Below are 19722 nucleotides of genomic sequence, written 5' to 3' on the forward strand. Positions count from 1 at the left end.
CCCTGTCCTCCTCCCCCAGAGATGTCCTGGCCCCCAAACAATCCTTTCTTTTCTTTGTCAGTAGCTCTCTAGACCACGCCTCTTGCTATGACAACTTCTGTTGTGGACACCCCCTTGGAGCACCTTCTGGGAGCTCCCTGGATCACGAGTCACTTAATAAAGCCAGTTACTTAGATCTTCATAGTTACTTAGTTGAATTTTGTTTTTTAACCGTAATTATCAGGATTAGATGACATAATACTTTTCAAATGCCTAGAACTTAGCCAGCTGTAGTTAACGTTAGTTATTATCATCATTTTTTATTATTATTACTATTATTAGGATCTGCCTTAAACTGTAATGCACTGAATAGACATATAAGCAATTATGGTCATTTCACCATTATTACCGCTCTTCTGAGAAAATAGCATATCCCACAGCAACAGAATTTGTGCCCAGGTGGTGATTTAAGAGTTTGTGTAAAAGGCAAATCCCCAATATGTCAGAGATCTAAATGAAGATTAATTCCTTTATAATCTGGAAGCGGGGAAAACTTCCCTAACTAGACACCATAGAAGTAATGACGATAGAAAAGATAAATGTGATTACACAACTAAACATAATTTCATGAAAATCACCCTAAGCAAAGTCCAAAACAAATTAATAGACTGAGGGAAAATATTTGCAACATGGTACAAAGAAATATGTGACAATTTGGATCCTGGCAGGAACCCAGTTCACACCCAAAGGGTCCCCATAAAGAGATTGTCCGGGAAAGGACATACATAGCCGAACCCAGCTATGGGCAGGAGTAAGGGAACAACCGGGGCTGTGGCTCACGGAGACGAGTGGCATTAGAATGTCCGCAGCTCCCCGAGGGCGGAGGAGACGGGAGGACATAATGTTACCACTCTGGGCGCTGGGCCTTGATCAGGAATCAAACTCCCTGAGAGTTTTATTAGGGAGACGCTGGGAGGGTTTAGTCCTCTTAAATGTGGGAACCACTGTTTTCCGTTGGGAGCATCTTTTCTTCATTTCTTATTATTTCCTCTCGGTTTGCCTGGGGATCGTCTTTTGAAAATACCCACGAGAATTAACGGTATTTCTGTTAACGTTGGATAAGGGAAAAAGATTTGTTCTCTCCTCTTAGGCCTGGAGAGCAGAGGGCCCCTAGTGGCCAGTGTTGGAACTGCAGCAGTGCTTGCGCTCGACCCGGTGGGCTTGGGAGGCGGACCTGGTGCCCTTGAGGCCGGGGAAGGAAGGGGCGGTGGGCAGGGGAGAGAAGGAGGAAGAATGGAGGGGGAGAGGGAGAGCGGAGACGGGGACGGGGGTGGGGGTGGGGGCGGAGACTAAAAGAGAGAGAGAAGGGGAGATCGGGAGGGAGGGTGGCACGCATAGGAAAGACAAGAATGCAGAAATGCCAACATAGGGCTATAAAACATACAGTGTTTTCAATAGTCACTTTTCACAAATAAATACTCCTCAGAATTTTATCCAGTGCAATGCAATAATTTCTCTACCCAGAAAGATTAGAACATTCAAGTAATTTTGATGTATATAAAGGGTAGACTTTTACGGGAAAATAATATTGATGGAAGAACTGTCGCAATCACTGTTTGAATGTGGCCATATGTTATACGTAAGCTGTAGGCTTAATCGAATTTAAACTGTTCCGCCACAGATGGCAATGTTCTACCACATAACTGTGCTAGCGACAAAAATGTGTTGAATGATAAATACTACCAGTGGGGTGGACAGGTAAAGAGACACGAACTTCAGGTTGAATTATTAATACTTTCTTTTTGCAGTCTGGTTAGGATGTCTCTGTTGCTCATAATGGTATTTGGGGATAACGTGAAAAGTTTAAATTTGAGGCCATTTGCAGAAGGGAGTTCCGTCAAATGTCTTTCCTGATCTCTGCCCCTTAGTCTGCCCTTGGGGTAAGTCCTGCAGGAAGGTGGGCCTGTGGCTCCCAAGTCTTACTTTCTATTAAATTACACAGAGAACTTTGAAAAAATTCAGATTCCTGGGTGCTTCCCAACACCTACTTATCGGATGTTCCTGGAGGTGGGTTGTCCTCACACTGGCCTTTGGGACCAGGGCCCTGAGCTCTCACCCCCTGCTGGTAAAAAGTGTACAGAGGGTGGGGCAAAGTAAGTTTATAGCTGCGAGTATGAGGAAGAGGGTTTGTTCTTGTTATTATTTATTCATTATTGTATTATTTTCCATACAAACAACTGGAAACCTCATTTTGCCCCACCTTATGCTTATATAGCCACTTGAAAAAGCAATCTGACAATATCTATTAAGATAAATCTGTGCCCTTTGACCCCAGGAATCTTACTTCTGGGAATCCATCCCATGGAAATAAAAGCACCAATATAAAATACACATATATAAGAAAGTTTATTGCAACATCATTATTTGTTATGACAAAAAGTATAAATAAAGTAAACACCCATCCACAAGGGAAAGGTAGAATAAACTAGAATAGCCATACTATGGATTATGTTATTAAATAAAAAAGAGTTAAAGTGATATCAGTTGACCAGGAAGTATTTTTCACCATGTATATTGTTAAGAAAATATACCAGTGGGAACAAATTTTTTTGGAAGTATATGAAACTGTATCTTGTAAAAAGTATATTTGTTCAGGAGCTTTCAGTCAGCTCAATATTTCTCTGAAGGTCTCTGAGAGTTTACAATGGCTGGCTTTTATTTCTCCTTTACTAATGGATTGCTTTTATTTCCAAGTTATGCCACAAGTTCAGAGTAGGCAATGCTTCTTTTTTAAAAATAAACTTGGAAAAACAACTTGAAGGCAATCAACTCTGCTCCTCTCTCATCTCCTCAAATCCTCTGGGTCTTCTACACCCTCTCTCCCTACAGCATTACGCTGCTGAAATATTTAGATTCTCATCTCTGGCATGCCCCTCCCCGCCTATGAAATTCTCCGCAGTCTGAATTCTCTTGTCCTCTCTCTTTCCTCCCTTTCACAGCACCTGGCCTCCCTTCTATATTTAATGTGCACATTTGGGGCATCAAGGGTTGTGGATAGGGCAGCTCAAGGAGACGTTGCAAATAGCTCCTTGTTGCCACTGAGCTCTTTGGTTAGATGGAACAGAGACTCTCCGAAGTTTTTTGTTTTTATTTATTTAGTGACTGATTTATTGATTTTAGGGAGAGAGGAAGGGGGGGAGAGAGAGAGAAATGTAGATTTGTTGTTCCACTGATTGATGCATTCATTGGTTAATTCTTGTATGTGCTCTGACTGGGGATAGAATCCACAACCTTAGCATATGGGGGTGATGCTCTAACCAACTGAACTACCTGGTCAGGCCTGGTGCCTGCCCCCCACCCCAGGTTTTTCAAACTGGTGGTGGTGGGGGCGCGGTGGGCAGGGGGGCATGCTTTCCTTTATCTCACGCATGAGATAAAGGAAAGAGCACTCCCAGCTCAGGAATTGTTTCTCCGTGACTGAGCCTTTTGAGTAATGGACCCCGCTTTCCTTCCTCTATGCCTGATACTTCGACACCATCCGCCGCCTGCCGCGGTAATTTACTGTGGCTGCGGTTCTGCCTCCCTCTCCTACTGCTGTTCAACCGGAGTCCTGCTCTTCTCGGTCCTCAGATCGGTGGCTGCATCTTCCGCCTGGATACCTCCTTCCCTCCCTTCAGGGTGCGCTTCCCCAGCTGGACAGGAGCGTCTCTGCTTGCCTGCTGTGGGAGTTCTCCCGCGGGCTCCACGGTGTCTCTGAGCTCCCACCCACCAACCACCTCTGGGGTCCAGCCCAACCCCTGCCTTGCTCCCCGCCCCCTTTTAACCTTATTTATTGGTGTGTGTCGGGGGTGGGGGGAGAGAGAGACCAGTTTGTTGTTCCACTTAATGATGCAATCATGGGTTGATTATTTTATGTGCCCTGACCGGGGATCCAACCCACGGTCTTGGTGTATCCCGAGGACGCTTGGTGTATCCCGAGGGCGCTTGGTGTATCCTGGCTGGGCTAGCTGGTCAGGTAGCGTCTGGCCTTTCATACCGTGGACAGAGCCCTAGATCACCTGTCCTGTAAAATCGCCGAGGTGACGTCAGCCAATGAGGTCAGGGAGGCTGAGGCCTTGACCACGCCCCTTGCTGCTGAGCCCAGCCCCTCACTTGTTTCTGTTTTCCCTCTCCCCTTTTTCCGGTGCGTCATGACGTAGGACCTGGGTCACGCAACATTGGCAACTGGTCCCGGAAGCAAAAGGCGAAGGGGCGGAGAAGGAGGCGGAAAGGAGGGCGGGCGTCCGGCTGGGCGGCAGGGGCGGGGCGGGGCATGGTAACGGCTCCGCAGCCGACCGGGCCGGGCCGCAGCGAGGCGGTGGAACCGGTGTCCGCTGCCGCCGCCGCTCCAGCCCGTCCCGCGCTGCCCACGCGGGCCCCGCCTCGGCCATGATGATCCACGGCTTCCAGAGCAGCCACCGGGACTTCTCCTTCGGGCCCTGGAAGCTGACGGCCGTCAAGACCCACATCATGAAGTCGGCGGACGTGGAGAAGTGAGGCTGCGGGCCGGGCAGGGGCGCGGGCCGGGAGCAGGGCCCGGGCTGGGGGCAGGGCGGCTCCGCGCCGCCCCCACCCTCCCTGGGGCGGGGGCGGGACCCTGAGGCGGGGCCCTTGAATGACAGTCTCGGTGAGTACACCTATCGCCCCTGCGGTCCCCCGCTTGGGGTTCGCCGGCGCCGCCTGCGCGAAGCTGTCACTCAGTCGGGGTTTGAGTAGCGCATGGCTGTTGGGGAGGACTCTCCACCTGCCCCTACCTGCCCCTGCCCGCGCCGCCTTTGCACCGTGCGTAGCTCTGGGTGGCTGTGACCCGTTTTCCTGGCCTTGGTAACGGGGGTGAGACGTACGCTTGGTTCCTAGCGCGTCAGGTGTGCCCGGCACTGGAGATAGGGCAGGGGAAGACAGCCTCGGCCTCCAGGCGTTCACGGTCAAGTGACGGAGACGATTATAATGCAGTGTGAATAACCGATTCGGAGGGGTGTCTCCGCGGGGCTGCGTGAGGTCCTCGAGGGGGACAAGGCATCCAGGAGGCAGGGGCGCCTGAACCGAATCTTGATCACGTTGGTGAGATGGGGTGGGGGCGGGGGCTCGTGTAAAGCCGGGGGCCAGAGAGAGCGACAGCCTTGATGCAGTTGTGATGCTTGAACTAACTGGATCATTTAAAAAATTTTTTCACTAAACTGAAATTATTGGGGTTACATTAACTAATAAAACTATACAGGATTAAGGGGTACAGTTCTGTAATACATCATCTGTATATTGTGGTGTCTTGGCCACGCGGTGGGGCGGGTAGTGCAGGGGTCAGGGAGAGGGCGGGCCCTGATTGGTCGGAAGGACCAGTCCGTCCGTGGGGTGGGAGCCGGAGGGGCGGGACTGAGAAGTGAGAGGCGGCAGGATGGAGTGGAGAAATTAGAGGGAGTTTTTATGCCCCAGGCTAAGGAGTTTTGCGTTTCTTCTGACTGCTACGCCCGGTGTGATTTTGTACAAAGTAGTGACATTATCAGATGTACACTCTGAAACAGCGATTTCAGAGTGCCGCGAGAACTTTTAAAATCTTCGGTACATTACTAAAATGTAGTCAGGGACGCTGACCTCTTTCCCTTACATTTTCAGAAAACTGGCAGCAGCCAACACAACAATAGACATCCGTTGCGAATGAGTCAAAATTATGCCCATTTTTGCCAGACTGGCATAAAAACTATTTTCGGTGCGCTGCAGAATTTTAGTCACTGGTTTCTGTGCGCTGTGAGAGGACCAAGGGCGAGAATCGCTGCTCGGAAAGACTTCTCCGGGGTGAGGTGGAGGACAGGTTGGAGACCAGTTAGAGGGGAGAGGGCAGGAGAGGCTTTAGAAGGTCACGCCCCTGCACTTGATGACCGGTGGCAGGAGGAGGGGGGGAAGGAGGAACCTGCGGGATGTGGCAAGCCTGCTGGCTGGAGCCGTTGGGTGGCAGTCATTGCCGCTGAACAGGGCGGGACGCCGGAGCCGGTGGGCATCAGGCAGAGGGCGAGTGAGTTGGCTGAGATGTGCGTTGTGCGCAGGTGCGAAGCAGGCGTTCGGATGCACAGGGTCCCGCAGGAGTGAGGCCTGCGAGAGTGTGGGGGTAGGGCAATAATGCGGGTGTGATCATTTATAGTTTCAAGTTGAACATCTCACCTAAAATGTCATGTGGTGTGCGTGGGTGTGATACTGTCATATTACAGAACTACATGCTAATGATTTGGTCATAAACCAGGGGCTTACTTGTGCCGGACTGGTATTTATCTTGGAGTTTAAGAAGGACTTGTCCGAGGGTTCCAGTTCAGGGATTATCACCTTAGTGCCGGTGCCTGGGACCTGGGGAGTCAGTGAGCGTCACCTAAAGCCTTCTAGAAGGGAAGGAAGGGGTCAGGCCCAGAGAGGTGAGCAGGGAAGAGAGGAGAGGCATGAAAGGGTGTTTGCTGCCTGGTTAAAAATAAATAAATAAAAAAGGAACACTCTTGCAGCTTCACTAGGGAAAAAAATTCCCTTCACCCCCACAGACTGAGTTGCTGTCCGGGTTTCCCTCTCCGCCCGACTTTCTCTCTGTTACGTAGTGGTACCTGGCACCGCGTACATGGGCCGCACGCACAGCAGTCCAGTTGGGTCCAGCTGTGTTTAGGGCAGTTTACTTACAGACTGAGAGGTGTGCACATGATGAGCTGTACAGGGAGTCGGATTCCAGGTCTTTACTCTTTGTTCTGTCTGAAATAGACCTGGCAGAGTACATTTAGTCTGTCTCCTTATGGCAAGAGAGAGGCTTGCCGTCACCCACCCTGAAGTCTCTGTGACATTGCGCCCGGGGCGTGCGAGCCGGAAAGGTGCCCCCGTAAATGGATCGGGGAGCTGCCGGGTTAAGGAGGCGGCCCCCAGTGAATTCTGAGTCCCGCAGAGGTTCCCTGTCTTTCTGCGTCCCGAATGGCAACACCTACCGACGCTTGGCGTTAGGAATGGTGTTAAGATACTCTGTGTTTGGCTAGTGTTTAAGATAGTCTGAATTGGGAACACATGAAACAGTGTACGTTAGTGACAGTGATTCTTTTACATATCACTGGGCTACTTCACCGGGCCACCGGGGGTGCACCGGGCTGCTTCACCGGGCCGCCGGGGGTGCACCGGGCTACTTCACCGGGCCGCCGGGGGTGCACCGGGCTGCTTCACCGGGCCGCCGGGGGTGCACCGGGCTGCTTCACCGCGCCGCCGGGGGTGCACCGGGCTGCTTCACCGGGCCGCGGGGTGCACCGGGCTGCTTCACTGCGCCGCCGGGGGTGCACCGGGCTGCTTCACCGGGCCGCCGGGGGTGCACCAGGGTACTTCACCGGGCCGCCGGGGGTGCACCGGGCTGCTTCACCGGGCCGCCGGGGGTGCACCGGGCTGCTTCACTGCGCCGCCGGGGGTGCACCGGGCTGCTTCACAGGGCTGCCAGGGGTGCATGCATGTAGTCGAACTGGACGTGTTGCCTTACAGGATTGTTCCATGTGAGGATCTCAGACAACCAAGAACAAGTTAAATAATATTTTATGTTTCCTGTTTAAGAACACAGAAAAATTTGTAATCCATTTTGAAAAAGTTTCAAAATCAATAAAATACATTTGGTAGGTAAGGTAACTAGAAAATTCTCTTGCACGAAACCTCTGCTTTCAGGTTGCAGGGACCAGAGACCCAGGTCACTGTGGGTGATGGAGATTTGATAGTTCGTGAGGAAATGACTAGGTACCAGGGACTGTCTCGGCAGACGGGCAGCGGTTCCAGCCACAACCACGTGCCAGTCTCTCCTCTCGGTCCCGCCATTTCTCCGTCTCCGCTTTGCCCTGCCGATTCCTGGCGCCCTCACTCTCCCGCCTCGCCTCCTCGTGGCTCCTCCTCTGCCACCTCTCGTGGCCTGGGCCGCCTTCGGCTGTCACTCTTATTTGGGAGGAGAGCTCGGAGGGGCTCCCTGGGCCCTTTTCCGATCCAGCCTGAGTGTGCTGGGCAGAGCTCTCCGGCTGGAACGTAGGGCCCCTGCCAGCCCATAGGTACCTGCCTTTGGTTGGGAAGCGGAACTTTCATCCCAAAATTGGAAGTCCTGGTTTTGACTGAGGCCATGGGTCAGGGGCACGGTCATTTATACACACAGCTCCTTTTTTCAGAAGCAGGTGACTATTCCACCGAAACAACTTTCTGACAGGGATTACAAACTCAGCTTTCTCAAGGGCCCAGTGGCAGGGGCCACCCCTCCTCAGCTCAGCCCGTCGGGGTGCCATGCGCATTGCCAGGCCTCGCACTGTCGTCCGCAACAGAGGGACCAGAAGGCCAGATTTTTCAAAAGTCTCTCGTTTTGTTGGCAACTATCTCTCAGGAATTGTTGGCATCCGTTTCAAATGTTGTTCAGGCTAATCAGAACACATCTGTGGACCAGTCATTTGTGACCCTGCTTTCCGGGAGGTCGACTACGACTCTTCTCTAACGAGGCCGCCGGGGCGCAGCCGGGGCGCAGCTGTTCCTACAGCGGGGCTGGCGGGTGGAGAGGCCTGGTATCCCCGCCCACCGGCTCCGTGATCGTCAGCCTCCCAGACTCTCCGGGCACTGCCTGGCTCACGGCGAAGTTTGGAGGCTCCAATCCCACCTCTCAGAAGCGACTTCTGACCGCCTACCGAAAGTGGGGCCCCCCCCCCGTTGCCTCGCTTCATTGTTTGTGTAGCCTATCACTAGCTGGTACTGTGGCATGTATATACTTCTTTTTGTTTATTGCCTGTCTTACTAGCTCACTCTCTGGCCCAGTGTCGTAACAAAATGCACAGAGAGAGTGGATGATGGAAACGTGCCTAGACTTTTAAACACAACGCGTTAACGCATGGACTCATTCAGCAGTGCCGGGGGGAACGGAGAGCCGAGGCCTGCGGCGGTAGGAACGGTTCTCCCCGACTTCCCGTTGCAGGTTGGCTGATGAGCTGCACATGCCCTCCCTCCCCGAGATGATGTTCGGAGACAACGTTTTAAGAATCCAGCACTGCTCTGGCTTCGGGATCGAGTTCAACGCCACAGACGCGCTAAGGTGCGTCAACAACTACCAGGGGATGCTGCAAGTGGCGTGCGCGGAGGAGTGGCAGGAGAGCCGGTGAGTGCGGGCGGCGGCGGGCAGGCGGGGCAGCGCGCGCTGGAAGGACCAGCCCTGACGTGTGTGTTTTATTGGAACCAAGGGCGAGTGTTATTCCTAAACGTGGTAGTGGGATTACTCTGAAATCGGTTTTTCTCGACTATACAACGGAGACCAGTGGCCCTGCCGCTTGAGTGCCCGTGGAGTTCGGTCGCGTCGCACTGGAGCCGAGCTTTGGGGGCGCCCTTTCGTGAGCTCTCACTGCTCCTTAGCGAAGGGGTGGCTTCCCCGTAGTTCAGTGCCCCTGTTTTTGAAGGAAAATGTTTCGGACTTGGACTAAAAAATTGAGGCCCTTTGAAATAAAGAAAAGTGTATTTTCCGTGGTAGCCAAGCCGGTAGTTCCCCCCTTCGAGCCCGGTGCGCACGCAGGCCCTGGAAGGTGCAGCCGGGGCGGTGCAGCCTCCGCGGCCCGGGCAGTGCGCATGCGCAGACCGCCTGGGGCGGCTGCGGACGTGCGGGACTGGGGGCAGGGGTTGGTCAGTGCGCTGTGGCGGGGGGCTGGGGGGGTTGCGTTGTAGGGGTGTGTGCGTAGTGGGGGGCTCTGCTCACCTGTCGAATGAAGTTGACTCGGTGTGGCATGTGAGTGCAGAGGGTCATATTCCGCGTCGCTAAGTCTGAGCCCTCTCGTTCTGGTGTTCGAGGACGGAGGGCGAGCACTCCAAGGAGGTGGTCAAGCCGTACGACTGGACCTACACGACCGACTACAAGGGAACGCTGCTCGGAGAGTCGCTCAAGTTAAAGGTAAAGCCCGTTTTCTGCGTCTATGAGCCGTCCGTTGTGTTGGACGGTCTCGGCATCAGAGCTTCCTGGTAGGGGCTTCTTCGTTGCTACTGCTTTCATCTACTTGCTTCTGTTGTGGGAGGCTTCAGAACCCAATGTGAGGGGGTTTTGCTTATTGATCGGCATCGGGAAGCAAAAGAAGGCCATGGTAAAGGGGGCAGTTTTACTGAAAGCGTGGTTGGGGGCAGTGAACTGCCTTCATGCTGTCACTGCCGAGGAGCATGAGGGCATGTATCTGTCCTTTTGGGGTGTCAGGTGGTTTGGACAGAACCTGCTAGCTAGGGGCCCCGAGTTTTACAGCTGGACAGAAGGTGGGCAGATAGGACCTGGTCCTGCCTGTGCTGTGTGTGAACCTGGGGTGACCTTAGGGGAGCGACTTCAGCTCCTTGTCCCAGTCTCAGCTTCACCGGTCACTCGGGTGAGCAGAAACAGCCGCCTGCCCGCAGGGCTTTGACGGGAGAGGGGCCGTGGGAAAGCTCGGTGGCTCGCGCGCCCAGCCCTGCGTGCCTGGGGCGGCGCCTGTCCTCGCCCCGCCCTGCGGAAGGAGGGCTGCTTCCTGGTAGTGGATGTAGGAGGGTGGAGTCGGGGGTCTTCTGTTGGGGGCTTGGTTGTACTTTGAGAAGTGACAGTGTGGCTGAAGGGAGGGAAACTTGGCTTAGATTGCAGCCTCTTGACGTCACGTCCTGTTGCAGAGAACAGCACTGTCTCCCTGTCATTCCTGCAGTGGAAGTCCTTACTGGAGACCCTGTGTCACGGGTTGGCGCTCGGGCAAAATGTCAGAGAGGGCGGCCCGTCTATGGGCCCCTTGTCTCTGGGGAAGCCGGGGGTCCCAGTGGGACTTAGTTCTTGCCTTCAGTTGCTGCCACTCCTGTATTCCAAGCTTTTTCTGTGCTGCTTCCAAGACAAAAATGCGCAGTTTTTCAGAGGACAGTCATTCGTTCACTCTTGAGCTCTGGCTGTGTGCCAGCAGCTCCTGGGAGCCCAGGGCCTTCCTCCCGGCCGGGTGGGGAGGAAGGCTCCTCGGACCCTGGAGGGTAGTGTGACTCTGATGGAAACCTTTGTGAACTGCAGAGGCCATTTGACACATCGTTGCCAGAGTGAGGATGTCAGGACTTGTTTGGTGGTTCTTTAAAAGTTTTATTTATGTATTTTTAGACAGAGGGGAAGGGAGGGAGGAAGAAAAGTATTGATGTGAGAGAGAAACATCAATCAGTGTCCTCTCGTACATGACCCGACCTGGGACCGAACCTGCAACTGCACCTGCAACCCAGGCATGTGCCCTGACCGGAAACGGAACCAGTGATCTTTCCGGTTGGCAGGACGAGATGCCGCCAGCTGAGGCAGCCCGGTCCATCAGGAGTCTGTTTTACTCTGATGCCGCGGTCACGGTGCCGACTTCCGACTTCTGGAGACTCGTTCACGTGCCCTTTCTCCCGTGCTCCCTTCAGGTCGTGCCCACGACAGATCACATAGACACAGAGAAACTGAAAGCCAGAGAACAGATTAAGTTTTTTGAAGAAGTTCTCCTGTTTGAAGATGAGCTTCATGATCATGGAGTTTCAAGTCTAAGTGTGAAAATTGTGAGTATTGTGATTTTTGTTTAAAATTTCTTTCTGTCTTCTCTCCGAACATTGGTCAGAAATGTAAGGCTCACTCTGAATCATACGGTCTTTACACGATGTCATGTGAAGTTTCGCTGGGGTCTCAGGTACATCTCACTGATCGCCGTTATCAAATTCACAGTCTTAGTCCATTGTGAAGAATTTAGCAAAGCATTTTTTAAGTACCTGACCACTGTGTTCATTTGTTTGTTTGTTTCCTTCTTTCTTAAGATTTTATTTATTTACTTTTAGAGAGAGGGGAGGGGAGGGAGAAAGGGAGAGAATCATCAATGTGTGGCCGCCTCTCTCACACTCCCCAGCGGGAATCTGGCCCGCAACCCAGGCATGCGCCCTGACTGGGAATTGAACCGGCAACCCCTTGTTTCGAAGGCAGGCGCTCAATCCACTGAGCCACACCAGCAGGGCACTGTGTACCTTCTTTGCTTATTATTTAATTTGAATGAAAACTGTGGCTTTCACATTTTGAATTAAAAACGATGTGGAAGCCAGGCTGTGCAGACGGCCAGGTGGAAGCCACTTAAAGAAGGGGCCCCTGTGTCGGGGCTCTGTGCCCCCTGGAGCTGCACTTCGGCGTTCAGCACAGAGGTGGGAGCAGAACGGCGGGCGTCCGCCCTTCCGGAGGGCGGGCTGCTCCGTGCGCGGCGCGGTGGCTGGAGCGGCGGGCTTGGGAGAGCGGTAGACAGGCCGCCGCAGGCCTTCACGCTCGCTCACTGTTAGGTTGTGGTGGGCGTCCCGCCGTTTTCCGGAAGAATGTCAGCCATACCGTTTTGTTGAGCGCCTTACCCTTTAAGACCCAGCTAACGTGCCCCCTCCTCGGTGAGACCCCCGCAGCCAGCCGAGTTAAACGTCCTCCTCCGCACTCAGAAGCACTTTACTTTCTCCCTCAGCGACCGTCCCAGCGCCTTCAGAGGCGGCCAGGGCCATCCGGACGCTGTGCCCGGGGCCCGGCGACAGTGGGCGCGGGCAGTGTGCACAGCGATGGAGGGTGGAAGCGATGGAGGGTGGAAGCGGGGTACCCAAAGCCGCGGTGGATCTGTTTTAAAGTCCTGTTTCTCTGTAGAATCTCAGGACTTGGGACTGTAATGAATTGTTAGAGACTCGGTTAGCTTAGCCCCTGTATTTTATAGACGAGGCCCCGAAAGACTAGTTTCTCTGAGTTGGTGTAACTGTTAGCAAAGGTTTCCTTTGAACCAATGTACCTGCTGTTCTAGCATTTCACTCCCCGTCACCGGTACCTCTCCCCCAGCTTACCCTTCATCACTGGGGTGTGTCCGCGCCAGCTCACCCAGTCCTGTGCCTGTCCACTTGTCTGCCCACCCACGCAGCTGACGATGGGGCGTGTTTGATGGGAGCATGCGTGTCTGGGTGTGCACTCACATCCAGTGGGTGGGCGTCTCGGGGCACACGCGATTGTGTGGGTGAAGGTGCTGGGGAGGGATGGGTATCCAGGTAGTAAGTGTGTTCCAGACAAATAGTCTCAAACCAAAGAGTAACGTCATCGTCATCGCGAGGTGTTTTTTCTGTCACCTAGTGTGACTTCACGAGCTAGGTGATGGGGCTGCATTTTAAGAATGCCTGGAAGGATTTCCCTGAAACAGTGTTTCTTCTGGGTGGGTTTCTCCCTAACCACGCAGCAGACATTGCTCTAAGTAAAATACTTGCCATAGTTCCTGGCTTAGCGGTGATGAGTGTGGACAAGCGAAGTTCCCTTGCCGGGACGCAGGGGCCGGCCGGAGAGGTCGGGATGGAGGCAAGGACCCGGGAGCAGCGTGCCCGGGGGGCCTGGGGAGCAGAAACCCTCTCGGGGGGGCAGTGCTGGGGCTGAGCACAGAGCCAGAGCTCGCCCCTGTTAGAACGGGGGGGTAGCGTTGTCAGGCTGGCCGGCGGGCTCCGCACACCCCGCTGCTGCCCACGAAGGAGGGACCGTGGGTGGCCCAGCGACGTGCTCTGAGTTCCGCTTCTCCACCTCATCAGACCCATCGCTCCGTCTTGTGTTTTTAATAGACTCTTTAGGTAGCCCTCCTCCCTTGTATTTCCCTGAAATAAACCTCACAGATAATGCGCTGCTCTCCAGTACGTCCCCATAACGCCCTCACTGTAAAGGCAGATGATTTGGGATGAAGGGAGACGCGGTTCGGCGTGAGCGCCCTGCAGCTGCACTGGGGGACCTGCGGAGGGAGCCAGGCGCCGGCGTTCGTGCACCGAGTCGCTGTGCCTGTGACAGGGACGGACGGAGGTTGACAGATGCCAGCTACCAGGCGGTGACTCGGATAACACAGCCTGGCCCTGCCTTGGGTGATGAATGTTTCAAAGTGATGAAATCAGTAAAATTCCAAGTCGCACAAAGTGTACTTTCTCCTAGATTTACGAGGTAATTGTCCTTCTGGATAACTGAGTTATGTATTTATCTGTGAAGCGGAATTAGTTCTCCTGTCAGAGAACTACAGATGGTTGTGTTCCCTGTGGGGATGCCGGGCGAGACCTTTGGACGTTCCGAGGGAGGCAGGGTGCGACCCCCCTTGCTGCGGGGTCGCCCTGCGCGCTGCAGGACGGCGAGCGGCTCTGGCTGTGAATGTGGTTGCCCGTCCGTGCCGCTGGCTGCACACGTCCAGACGCCCCGAGGAGAGAACCACTGTCTGATGTGTAGAACCCACCTGTTCACGCTCCACCCACTCGGCCCCTTCCCTGGTTACACTTGGGGAACAGGGGTGCGTGGGTGCGCCCCGGACGGAAGAAGTTAGGAGCGTGCTCTAACGGCCCGATGCGCCAGTGCCCGGCCGGCCGCACCGGCCTGGACCCCGCCCAAGGCCTCCCGCCTGCTCCACGCGGAGTGAGCGGAAGATGGGCGGCAGCGGGGAGCTGGGTGGCTCTTTCATTTTGGCGTCACTGGTGGTGACGCTTACGGCGAGTACCGCACCGCCTTCTTTAAAGTGAACATTATATAGTTTTCCCGTTACTCGGGTATGTGCTAAGAAGTCTTTTTGACAGCAGTACCTTTTGACCTAGGAGAAATACATTTCTGTGGTAGGAAACGGGAACCGGGATGCTGCGTGTTATAAACAAGGTTTTGAGCCTTAGTTGGTCCTGAAACAAAGAACCGCTGGTCCAGAGATGTCTGTGTGGTGCTCATTCAGGCCTTGGATGCTTTTAAAAATTGCATTCAGCACAGGGACAATGTTTAGTCTTCATTCCAGTACTGACGTCCCTTGTTTCCTTCCAGAGAGTGATGCCCTCCAGCTTCTTCCTGCTCTTGCGGTTCTTCCTGCGCATCGACGGAGTGCTCATCAGAATGAACGACACGAGGCTGTACCACGAGGTACCATCCCTGCTCGGTGGACGCGCTCGCGCCGATCGATCGGGTCTGTCTGTGCCGTCTCCCCCCGTGGGAACCGAAGCTAGATCTGCCGTGTGGCCTGTGTCAGTGCTCTGGGGACCGCAGTTACCGAGACAGCACGGCTGCTCTCCAGAAGTTCTCGTGGCTGGAAATGTGTTCCACAGGACGCTCCCTGCTGTGGGAAGGGGTTACAATGCTTTTTAAAAAGTCTCGAATGTACTGAATCTATGCTCAAGAGAACTATCCCTCGGTGGGGTCTCCCTCTCGGAGCACACCTGTGCCTTCCTGACCCCCCCCCAGGGGCGTGACCTCTGCCCCTCCCTCTCCTGAGCTGCCTGGGCCCTTCCTCCGCTCCCGCGCAGCCCAGCTGGCTGTGCTTTAAATACCTTTTTTTTACAGTGAGCACTAATCTGTCTTTGTAGATAAAAAGATTAAAACCTTAAGGAGTTTAATCTTGTGGTTTTCTCGTAGGAGAAAGTACCCCCCCAAAAATAAAAGTTATCAATGGCTGTTTTAAAACCTAACTTAAAGAAAAATTAAATGGGAAAAAATGAAGTACAAAAAATGATTTTATATAAGCCATTTGGCAGGACTTTTGTGGAAATGGGAGAGAATGACATTTTTAATTCTTTTTGGAACACAGAAGTAGCCACTGTTACGTAGGTAGGTGATGACATTGATAGCTTATGGAAAAGCTGCGGTTCTGAACTTGAAGGCAGAACCTTTGCTCGTGTCCCTCTGACATGGAAATCATGAAATCCGTTCGTGCAGTTGTATCTGACGTCACTGTGATTTGTGGGGCTGGGAATGCACAGCTCAGGGTTCTTGGTGAGAGGCAACCAGCTGTTCCCTCGCTGGGGAATGAGGCAGTCTCGCCGGAGCGCACGCCACTTTCACACCTGCACGCGATGTAAGCAGTTGTGTGTAGCAGAAGGGACTGTACAATCAATACAAGTAAACTTGTTGCAATGTTTTTTATTTTTCAACACAGGCCGACAAGACCTACATGTTGCGGGAATACACATCACGAGAGAGCAAAGTTGCTAATTTAACGGTACAGTATTTAAATACCAACTTTTCAGAAGTTGGATTTGTATGTTTCCCTTTAAATGCGGCATCCCCCATTCCCCCATCTGTCCGCCCAGACCCACCTGTATCCCTGCGACCATGCACACCTCAGGGCTTGATAAGGTAAATCCTGCCCGACGTAACCTTGAACTAACCGCCAATATGAGACCAGTTAGAGCCATGAGGCGTGGTAGCCGCCATCCAATCTGATTTCCACGTTTTATTCTGGAAGGACAAAGGCCCAGAGGTGTGGACTACCCTGGGGCGCACCCCGGGTTGGTTGGCACCAACTGGATGTGCTTTCCACTCGTTGCCCCGTGATTTCGTCCGCCCGGTCCCCGCCTTTCCCAGGCGTGGTGGTCCTGCACCACAGCGTGCTGGTCTGGGCGCGGCTTCTCGCTAGTCCTCGCTCCCCTGGGACTCGTGTAGGGCCTCCTTGGAACTTACGATTCTGTGTAAGTTGTTTAGAAAGTGATACCTTCCTGCAGACTTGACATTCTCTTTCCCCCGTGGCGTTCACTGCTGCCGGGGCACGGAGCGTGGGACCCACCTTCCGTGGGGCGGAAGGGCAGCCGCACACGGGCTCCGGGCGAAGACTAGTGCTGTCGGGGGCTGGGGGCCCCAGGGAGAGGGGTGTTGGACTGAGGCATTCAATTCAAACAGAAGGGATTTCAGTGAAAAAAGAGAGAGATTGATTAAACTCTTAGGCCATTTAGGGCGCATCGTGAGTGCCGTGCCCACGTGATGTTTGAGTCCATTCAGCAGCAGAGCTGGTCTGCGGCCACGCCACCCCGAACGCGCCCGGTCCCATCTGATCCCGGCCGCCGGGCAGGGTCTGGCCGGGTTAGTACTTGGGCGGGAGTAGCCGGCCGAAGAGTCGGTAGTAACAGAGGTGCCTGGTATTACCGGGGGCACTTAGTGATGCTCCTTGTCCGCCCGTGTCACGCTTCGTTCTGAAGTCAGCGGGCTTTACACCCAGGCGCTCCTGGGAAGGGTCGGGCAGCCCCTGGGTCTGTGCTGACGGGGTCTCCGTGTTCCCAGCACGTTCCGCCAGCCTTGTTCACGGAGCCCAACGAAGTAGCGCCGTACCTGCCGGTCAAGGAGGCCGTCTGCGAGAAGCTCGCATTTCCGGAAAGAATTGATCACAGCCCCGCGGGCTCACAAGAAAATGCACCTGTGGAATAGGACGGGGCGTACCACAAGCTCGCCGTGGGATCTGACGGAGACCTTGGCTACGTGGACAGGGTATTTTCATTAGGAGAATTAATTGCCTTGTCTATGTGCAGATTTTCAGTAGCCTGAAATGAAAAAAATAAAAAATACTGTAGGCAGGTTCCTGTTTGTACTATCTGTCCTCAAATTCATATTCCAGATTTATGTTTCCTGGAATTAAACTCGGATTTCTAAGTTGTCACAACGTGGGCCGTCACTAGGAGTGACGTGTGTATGTCTCAGGAGCAGGGGGCGTGATCTGTACCCTTCACGAAACACTGTTTTCCCCCGGGAGGAGGTCGGCGTAAATCCCCGGGTCGCACCCCTGCAAATCTGGCGGGCGTGCCGAGCCTGCACGCTGCTGTGCTGGCCTCGCACCCTGGGCTGGTGGCGTTGCTTCGCACTTCCGGGGAGTTGTGATTCGCCCCTTAGGAAACTGACCTCATATTTTAATAACCTTCACCCAGAAATTAAAAAAAGATATATTTCCCCCTAAATTTAAATTGGCTCTTTCAGACGTAGAACCAGATAACCTAGTTTTCCGCAAACGTAAGCTGTCGTGTCCACGAAGCACGCAGACGTGGTTGGGCCCCCTGCCCAGCGCGTGGAGCGGCCAGTCCTCCGGCCTAGGTGCTATTTCTGACCTGCTTCTCCTCGTCCTGCCATTTTTCACTCCATCTTCCACGCGGCCTCGGAGTGAGTGAACGCCCTGAGCATTAAGTTGGTATTGGCCCTAAAAAGTTTGAAGAGTTCATACGGATTGTTTTTAGCACACAGTACAAATATTACATCAACCCTAAATAACCACATTAATTTTCGGCTTAACATAGTTGAGAGGTAGCCATGGAGGAGGTGGGGGAGCTTATTTTTAAATATAAAAGCCAGTTTTTTCAATTTTAACATTCATGTTGTTAACATTACAGGGACTCCAGTAAGATGTCATTAGTATGAGGCCTGGGTAGACCAGAAGTGAATTTAAAATCAGTTTGGTTCTTTTGATGACAACCCTTTAAACATTTTTTATTCTTTTCTGCCTTTCTGAATGATCTTTGTGACGTGGAAAGTGACTGTTAAGCACCAAGTAAGGAATCACTTGAAATGGATTTTTAAAACTAATTATCCCCTTTGTCTTGATTTAAAATAACTATTGTACATATTTCCACTTGATGGATAAATCATTAAATAAGAATATTTAAAAAGAAGTATTAGCAAAGCTCTTCAGGTATTACCCTGATGAAATGTTTTAGTGAAACAATATAATTGGATAGCCATTTATCGCTCAGACTCTGGCGCGCTGCTGTGTGTGTGGTTATTGAGCTAACTGTCTCAGCTGGGTTTGGTCACAGGTGACATTTGTCTGTCATCTGTTGCATCACCTGTAAGGCATAGGAAATCAGGATTCCGTCGACTTTACAAAAACACATGGCATGTTCACTGTATATGAAATATACCTCCTGTATTTAATGATTTCTCTTAGGATAGGAAAGTATACATACTGTACTCAGTTTTCTGTTTTATTTTACTTGCCATGCAGATTTAAACAGAATGGATATCTTATTCATACAAATTATAAATGAAAAACTTGTGAGAATATTCATTAGTTGAAGTTTCTGAGCAACATCATATATATATTTTTAAACTTGATTCAGATGTCTTAGTCCTTGAGTCAGCCTTAGATTGCTTATTTTGCTCCTTTGTTAAAAACTGTAGGGGATTAAAAGAATTGACTTTTTTTTAAATGGAAGGTGGGTGGTGCATAGGAGAATGTACTTCTGAAAATGTCATGAGTTTATTTCTGCAGAAAATACTAAGAAAACCTGTGTGCCCATTGCTAAATAAGTTACATACCATTTTATATTTATTTGTCCCAACTGTCTTTTGTAAGAGGAGAATAAACAATAAAGAATTATTGATGTTTTGCTATTTCATTTACTTCAGTTTTTCTTGAAACTTAATTAAAAGAATGGTTCGGAATACCTTTCTTGTTTGTGATTTATGTTTTGAATTTGGTCAACGCTGTGGCCTGAATCCCCAGACAGATTGTAAATGAAAATCTAACAGATAGTTCTGAATATATTCCCGGTTTAGCCTTTAAAGGGACTCTTCTTCCTCTTCTTCTGTCCCCCAGCAGTCTGTGGGTGTTGCAACTGGCCGGTTTTTCCTGTGTTGGGTTAATGTTTTCTGTTTCAGAAAATGTAAATACCTGCTATATGTATCATTCCACTTAGCTCTGAGTACTGGATCCCCTGCGTGCTGCAGGGATCACAGTAATGAAGAGATGTAGTTCGTGTCTTCATGGGGTTAAAGTCCAGCAGAGGAGACAAAGTACAAATAATTACAAATGTTAGTAAGTGCAGCGGTGGAAACAGCACTGATTTAAGAGAGTAACAAAATCACCTTTAGTAGAGGTTCTACTTCTGAAGAGAATGTGGAAAGCCTCAAGAGAATGTCACTCCTAATGTAGAATAAAGAGAAAAGGCTGGGTGATCTACAGAATTATAGCTTGCTTGCTTGCTTTTCTTTTTTCGAGTGTATCA

The 19722-nt window shown here is 52.1% G+C and overlaps 1 protein-coding gene across 1 annotated transcript; it reads left to right on the forward strand.

The window, feature by feature from the left end:
* The first annotated feature begins 4240 nt into the window (after nucleotides 1-4240).
* Nucleotides 4241-19161, forward strand: TIPRL (TOR signaling pathway regulator). Its single transcript, XM_045838729.1, has 7 exons — nucleotides 4241-4511; nucleotides 8951-9130; nucleotides 9811-9910; nucleotides 11398-11529; nucleotides 14792-14887; nucleotides 15897-15959; nucleotides 17015-19161. Exons 1-7 carry the CDS (start codon nucleotides 4408-4410, stop codon nucleotides 17156-17158), a joined length of 819 nt encoding a protein of 272 aa, XP_045694685.1. The 5' UTR covers nucleotides 4241-4407; the 3' UTR covers nucleotides 17159-19161.
* Nucleotides 19162-19722: the final 561 nt, after the last annotated feature.

Source organism: Phyllostomus hastatus, unplaced genomic scaffold (assembly GCF_019186645.2).
Source record: "Phyllostomus hastatus isolate PE091 unplaced genomic scaffold, TTU_PhHast_1.1 phas_contig_283, whole genome shotgun sequence".
In the NCBI taxonomy this organism is placed as follows: Eukaryota; Metazoa; Chordata; class Mammalia; order Chiroptera; family Phyllostomidae; genus Phyllostomus; species Phyllostomus hastatus.

Bases quoted from the DNA above. Each gene is read 5' to 3' on its own strand.
- TIPRL (XM_045838729.1), top strand. From the start codon at position 4,408: ATGATGATCCACGGCTTCCAGAGCAGCCACCGGGACTTCTCCTTCGGG. The intron at 9,911-11,397 runs GTAAAGCCCGTT...TGCTCCCTTCAG, and splicing joins GAGAGTCGCTCAAGTTAAAG to GTCGTGCCCACGACAGATCA. The intron at 15,960-17,014 runs GTACAGTATTTA...CCGTGTTCCCAG, and splicing joins GCAAAGTTGCTAATTTAACG to CACGTTCCGCCAGCCTTGTT.